This window comes from Penaeus chinensis, chromosome 2, assembly GCF_019202785.1.
Source record: "Penaeus chinensis breed Huanghai No. 1 chromosome 2, ASM1920278v2, whole genome shotgun sequence".
Lineage (NCBI taxonomy): Eukaryota > Metazoa > Arthropoda > Malacostraca > Decapoda > Penaeidae > Penaeus > Penaeus chinensis.
Genome location: NC_061820.1, coordinates 42,108,044 through 42,115,571, shown reverse-complemented (window position 1 = coordinate 42,115,571; position 7,528 = coordinate 42,108,044). Strand labels below are relative to the sequence as shown.

The window sequence follows — 7,528 nt, the reverse complement described above, 5'->3', positions numbered from 1 at the left end:
AGAGTAAACAAATCTTTGGTATTGTACTTTTTCTTTATTCAGTAATGTCAAATATTACTGATTTATGCTCTAGGTCACTGTTTTATATGATTTTATATAAATCAAACCAATCAAGATTACCAGACTTATTGTTTAATCACTCACTATTTTTATTTTTTTAATCTGTTATTATCAAACACAAATATGTTCATATGGGAGCATATATTATACTCGCATAATTATTCATTCTTGCTTATTTTCTTGTCACTGTAACACTGTAACAATTTCCTTTATTAGCATCTTATCCAAACACAAATCAACTTTTAATGTAAGGAATAATCCTCTGTGCAAAATACAATTTTATTTGTCTTCTGGAAATAATATATCATTGAATTTACTCAGATTTAGTGTTCATATCCACCTTTAAAAGAATATAGGAATGTAAGGCACAGGTTTTGCATATTATAACATAAATGTGTCCTTATGCTAGTGGTGTCAAACAATTGAGCTGTGAGATACCATGATGAACTAATTTATATGAATTATGAAAATACATTTATTCTTAGCTAAAAGCTGACTTACCATATTTTATTTACTTAACGTTGAAAAACCTGCCTTTACAGGCCCGAGAACACTTAAATCCAGTAGGTTTAGTTTAGTAAAGGTTTATCTGACCATTTGTAATGGTAAAGTTGTAACCATTCACTATACCTACTTAAACTTATCCCAACAAATTGTGTGGCAGTTTATTATGAACATATGTATACTTTTTCATATCAGAGTGAAATTGAATCATAAAGAACTCTTTTACTGAAAGAAGTTGCACTGAAAGGTACAGACTTTATTTTGATTTATAACATTTATATTTTTGATAAGTAAATAATGAAAAATACCCTCAATATGTGCAAAATTCAATTCATATTTTCTCCATTCTAGTATGGTGTGGGAATAACTTACAGACTGTGTATTTGGCTTGGAGGTGCTGGAAGAGAAAGCATCAGATTGCACAGCAAGTGTAAGACATTTCTGAAGATGTAATCAAAACCAGGCAAATACATCTCTTGCAATGTGAAGATATTCATTCTCATTTTCTACTCTTATGATTATTTTGGTGTACCATGGGTCAGTCTCCTTTTACGTGCACCTTAAAACTGTATCTATTTTTTAAGTAACATCATGCAATACTTCAAGAGAAGAAAAAAATACAATTCCCTTTTTCCATTTAGAAGAAATGCTTTGTTCTTTACTTGCTTTAATATATTTGATTCACTTTTCATAGATTTTCATAATTCTGAAAGAATAAAATAAGATATGAATAAACATTATCCAGTAATATAAATTAATTAAACAATGGACATTGTCAAAGTTTATTAACATTTCTTGCATAAAACACTTTATGAAAATGTGTAAAAATACACTTTCAACTTAAATCAATAACAATAAAAAAAATCACATTCAACTCCTGGATAATGCTATGGTCAATTATTCATATTTGTCATTAATAAACTGGGTAGGAAGAATCTATCTTGTTGGCCCAAGCTGTCAGCCCTCCTATGATATCTTTGACTTCATATTCTTCTCCTAACAACTGTGACAGCTCTAAAACTGCCTTTTGTGAATCATTGCCTCGCCGACATATGCAAAACACTTTCTTGGTTCCATGACTTTCCAAATTGCTCTGGATGATATCCTGGCTCTTCTCCTTCTCTATTTGACTCATTGGAATGTTGACGCTGTTTGGCAATCCACAAATTTCTTGCTCAACTGGTAATCTTGTGTCAATAAGTACGTGTGGTGTCTTAGAATCCCTGAGTGATTTATATTCCTCGACTGTAATTCTCTTTTCTCTGCCAAGAAGGCTCAGGCCTGTATCCTTGTCTGTTGCTGCTGCTCCGCAAAACTGTTCATAATCTATTAGTTTTGTGATGGTAGGATTATCACCACATACTTCACAGGTACTTTTGTGACCGCGCAGTTTTACAGTCCTGAATGTGCCATACAAGCCATCGAAGAGGAGGAGACTTTGAGATAATGGTGATCCAATGTTGGTAATAATCTTAATAGCTTCAAGGGCCTGTAGACAACCAATTGTTCCTGGTACTGCACCTAAAACTCCTCCATCTGAACAATTGGTTACAGTCTCTGGTGGTGGTGGTTTTGGATGAAGACAACGATAACATGGGCCACCTTCGTAGTGGTAAACTGTCAACTGTCCTTCATATCTTAAGGCTGATCCAGACACAAGAGGTTTGTCTGCCATGACACAAGCATCATTGAGAAGGTATCGTGTAGCAACATTGTCTGTACAATCAAGAATGAGATCATATTTTGATATTAACTGTAATGCGACTTCACTTGTTAGCACAAAGTCATAAGGTAACACTTCAACATCTTTATTTAGGGCATTAATAGATTGTGCTATAGAAATGGCTTTGGGTACACCAATCCGTTCTTCTGTGTGCAACACTTGCCTATGAAGGTTGCTTATTTCTATAACATCATAATCAAGTAATCCAATGCGCCCCACACCAGCTGCAGCAAGATAGATAGCTGCTGGGCAACCTAAACCACCACAACCAACAATCAGAACAGAAGAACCTAGCAATTTCTTTTGCCCCTTTGGTCCAAGTTCTGGTAGGATCAACTGACGAGAATACCTGGCAATACCTTTATTATTGAGTTCAGCATTTGTCCTCGGCAAACTGTGACAAGGGAGAGCTTTTAGTGTAAATACTTCAACATCTTCAGCAGTCTTTTTATTTTGGTTCTTAAGCTGCTCCTTTAAAGTCTGGATTTCAAGTTCCTTTTTTCTGAGCTCTTCCAATAATTCTTCTTTTGTCCTGTCATCCATTTCTGAAAAATATACATTTCTACATTAATAGCTAATTAAAGCATAGAAGAAAATGTTACATTATTAAATGCAAGCTAAATATGTTTTTTCCTTTTTTGTTTTTTCATTTGCTATTATGTTAATCACAAGAAAGATTGAATCCTACTGGATTTGCTGGATACTGAGCTAAGAACATGGAGATATCTATTTTTATATTTAAACTGATGAAAAAAAAAATGAGATATAGATTAATGCATAAGATCAATGGTTACTACCTGAGTAACTGAAATGACATTTGACATATATATGCTACTACATGAACTTATTCTTCCTTTTAAAAGCTATAGTTCCAAAAGCATTAGACCAAGAGTGATGATACTCGATATCTAATCAATATGACTGAGTGAGCTACTTCAAATTAATAGAATGTAAAAAAAAATTGGCAATATTTCTGTGTTGCTTAATCACTCATGGGTAATAACGTAACTCAGGAAGGCACAAATGATACAAGTCATCATTATATACTAAAAATCAGGTAACTAAAGAGGCCTCGTTGGCTTTGGATAACCATAAAATGTGTATATTTTACTTTTTGAACAATAATAGTGTGTAGTGTGATACCAATGTTTTCCAAGCTTTTTCTTTATTATCTTTCATGACCTTCCTAATTATAAAGATCAATACTATGCTAATATACTGCAAATAATACCTAAAAGTTTATAAAAACGTTTGTATATGTAGCCTAAGTTAGTCACACAGCAATGTTGGGGACTAAATATGATAATACCATAATTGATATCAATAGCACTACAATTTACAAATACTAAAATAAAAATAAAGTTATTCCAAGTAAATTTTAGTTAGTTCATCAATCTAAATTGATATCACAAAAAAATATAACTTATTAATAGTTATTATTTTGGTAATTCTTATAAGGGCTTCCTTGCCATTACTAACAATACTGGTGATGATGGACTGCTTATGATGTGTACGTATGAATACATACTAAGTGTAAAGTACCCTTCAATACTGTTGTTAAAAAAGTTCCTTTGATTAAATATGCACTAGTACACATTTTCTATAACATGGAAAATAGAGTAACTGCAAAAAACTTTGCACCAAATATTGGCTATCAAAACTTTCTCTCAAAAAACAGATCATTATCTAACACACCAATATGATGATCAAGCTACCATATTGTTTTCTGAAAGAAAATATAACCAATCTAAGCCATGACAGACTCTGAATGCTCTACAGTACAGGTGTAGGCTTGTCAACCTGACATACTTTGCAGGGACATCTTACCTTCACAGAATAGTTTGCAAACACTTTAATGTGCTTACATCAGGCTACTTAGCCTTATATCACTCTTCTTTAGTCCAAGAAGAAAACTTCTTAGCAAAATTATGTGCATTCGGTGGTGGGGAGTGGCTTATTTGTAGTGATACTATTCAGTTACTAAAGACCTTGTTTACAGCTGGTGTTGTACTGTTTCTTTTCTAGAGTTTAGGGTGACTTAATTTTTAAGTTGGGAGGCAGTGAGATGTGTATTCTTTAACACTTTATGCTTGATAAGCTTATCTGTAGTCATATATCTGGCAAAGCTGACCACCAGTGGATATATGTTTGGGATTAATCTCCCTTGGGAAGCTGGGAGCAGCAGAAAGTGGTACATGATTGTTAACTAAGCAGAGCCACTGTATATACACATCCCTGGTAATAAGTGAAATAGCACAGAATGTTTTAATACTTCCCATCATGGATCTCTGGACTATAGATTCACCAGTGGCAGATGCTTGCCCCCCCATACAGTAATTCTTTTCAAATAATCTGTCAACTTCAAGACCTAAGTTTTTTTAAGTGACTGAATATGCACAAAATTCATGGTATGAATAATAATATTGATCTTACAAGTACTGTCTTTAGCTGCCTCAAACAATATAACAATATAGCCTTGGCTGAACTGTGGAGGTTCTTGGAGCAGTAGGAGTCATGGCCCATCAGGGTGCGGACACACACTGGCTTACTATTAAGTCACTATTAAGTCACTATTCACTATTAAGTTACTATTAAGTCACCCATTAACCCCCCTGGGGTTAATGGGTGGCTGTGGGGAGGCGGACCTTGCCAGTCCACCTCTCCAAGAGAACCCAACTAGCAATGAATCATATAGATGCTGATACTACGGGAGGGCAAAATTCCCTCCCAATCAGCAAGTAAGGCAACCTGTGGGTCCTACTAGGGTTGGCAACTTCTAGGACTCAGACTGGGAGCTGGGGTTACCTGACTCATCCATATTCCAGTGGCATGAAGCTTCTGGGGCAAAGCCCATGGGACCCCCACAGGTAGATTATGGGACCTGCAGCTAGCCAGCCCTTGCTATATGGGGCAATGTTGGTGGGGGTGGCAGAGGTGGAGTCCATCCAGAGTGACTGCCTGAGGCTAAATGTTAGGTGGGCCATCAGGATGGGGGTGTGGAACATCTGCTATTTGTGACAGGATGATCGGTTGCCACTGCTGTTGAGAGAACTGAAGCAGTTGAGAGTTAAGGTGGTCTCTCAGAGGTGAGAAGACCTGGTAGCAGCATGATCAGTGTGGGTGGCTACACCTACTACTGGTCTGGCTGCAGCAATGGTCACCATCTGCAGGGAGTACCCATAGCATTTCCAGCAGATTTAAGCCCTCAGCAGTAGAGACCACTCCGGTCAATGAGCTTAAATTCAGCTTTAAGTCTCAAATTGCTGTGTACACTTCTACTGATGTTTGTATACTTGACATGAAAGAGATGTTTTACGCCAAATTCACATCTGTGACAAACGGCTGTCTTTGGTGAGATATTCACATTGTTCTGGGAAACTTCAATGTGGTAACTGGCTGTGATCGAGATGGCCATGAGATGCCTGTCGGACCTCATGGCTCGGGAATTGATGCTGGCAGTGAGAATAGCCTACTTTTCCAGGACTTTGTGAGGTCTCAGAAATTAAGGTTTTCTGGCTCTTGGTACCAGCTCTCTGACCTGCATTGTTCCACATGGTACAGAAATCCAGGTAATTTGGCCAAGGAGTTCAACCACATCCTCTTTAGAACTCGTTGGAGTATTGTCCAGAATTGCAGCGTATACTGGATTGCTGAGTTCTATGGTACTGATCATAGATTGGTTGTGGCTGCCTTCCGACTCCTCTTTAAAACTTCCTGCCAGTCCAATGATCACCCTAGGGTGTTTCATGTGGACAGGTTGAGGGAGAGGAGTGTGCCCAGGGTTTGCTGAGGCTATCTTTAGTCATTTCTCAGCACTAAGAGACTTGGCAAACCCTTCTATTGGTGAGGGACAGAATTTCCTCTTGCAGGAGACACTGGAAGCCACAGATGTTTGTCATGCAGTTCGTCTGATAGGGGATCATGACTTGCATCATTCCCTGGTGTGCAGGACTCGGTCACAGCACAAGGTATAAATAACTGCTGAGGGACAGAATTTCCTCTTGCAGGAGACACTGGAAGCCACAGATGTTTGTCATGCAGTTCGTCTGATAGGGGATCATGACTTGCATCATTCCCTGGTGTGCAGGACTCGGTCACAGCACAAGGTATAAATAACTGCTGAGGGACAGAATTTCCTCTTGCAGGAGACACTGGAAGCCACAGTTGTTTGTCACTCAGCTCATCTGATAGGGGATGATGATTTGCATCGTTTCCTGGTGTGCAGGACTCGGTCACAGCACAAGGTACAAATAAAAGTTTATCAGGAATCTTGAAGAGGAGATCAAAGACCATTCCTTAGTAAATGACCTTCATCCTGCCTACCAAGCCATGAGAAAGCTGAACTCCAAGCCCTCCTCACAGGTGACTGCCGTCCGTTCAATAAGTAGCTCAATCATCTCAGATCCTGTTGGGGTGTGGGAGCATTGGGCTGAGTTGTTGTACCAGGTTGATCCACTTACAGTTAACTTGGATTCAGGTAGTGTCGAGATTCCTTTGCCAGACCCACTCACAAGCAAGGATCCACCCTCCCTAACTGAGGTTAGGGGGTTAATCTCCAAGCTGAGGAATGGTAAAGCAGCAGGTATCTGAGGCAACCCAGCTAAACTTATGAAAGTTGGTGGTGAACCTATGGCAAGGAGTTTGCATGCTGCCCTGGATGCCATCTGGCAGACTGGTTCCATTCCCTCTGACATGTTGAGGGGAAAGGGGATTGATGGGACTAGCAATCACCGAGGCATTACACTGATCAGTACACTAGGTATGGTTCTCACTCACATCCTTCTGAGGCACAAGAGACTCAAGCAATCTGGATTCACTCCTGGTAAGTCCACAACAGACCATATTTTGGCACTTCGAGTCATTGTAGAGCTTCTTTGTGATTTAAGGCTTGGGCTGCTTGCAGCTTACAATGACCTCAAGAAAGTGTTTCATACGGTGTATTGTGAAACACTCTGGGAGAACATTAGACTAAAAGGAATCTCAAAAAGGATTATTGGATGGTGGGGCCTGTCCACCTTCTTTCATATTAGTTCAGGAGTGAGGCAAGGCTGTGTTCTTGCACCAACGCATTTCAACAGTTGCATGGACTGGATACTGAGCAGAACTACTGCCCAAAGCCATTATGATGCAGCTCTGGGTAATATCAAGGTTACTGACCTTGACTTTGCTGACAATATTGCTACTCTATGAGTCTCTGAGAACCATAGTGGTGGCTCTAGATGCATTTAGCAATGAAGCAAA

The 7,528-nt window shown here is 38.6% G+C and overlaps 1 protein-coding gene across 3 annotated transcripts in view; it reads right to left on the bottom strand.

Annotated features, from left to right (window-relative positions):
* Positions 1 to 1,334: 1,334 nt before the first annotated feature.
* LOC125035835 (adenylyltransferase and sulfurtransferase MOCS3-like) overlaps positions 1,335 to 7,528 on the bottom strand; it is an 8,180-nt gene continuing 1,986 nt past the window's right edge. For all 3 annotated transcript variants that reach the window (XM_047628102.1, XM_047628122.1, XM_047628111.1), the window contains exon 2: positions 1,335 to 2,832. In XM_047628102.1, coding sequence (XP_047484058.1) covers positions 1,478 to 2,832 — 1,355 coding nt within the window. In that variant the 3' untranslated portion in view covers positions 1,335 to 1,477. The remainder of the gene's footprint in view (positions 2,833 to 7,528) is intronic.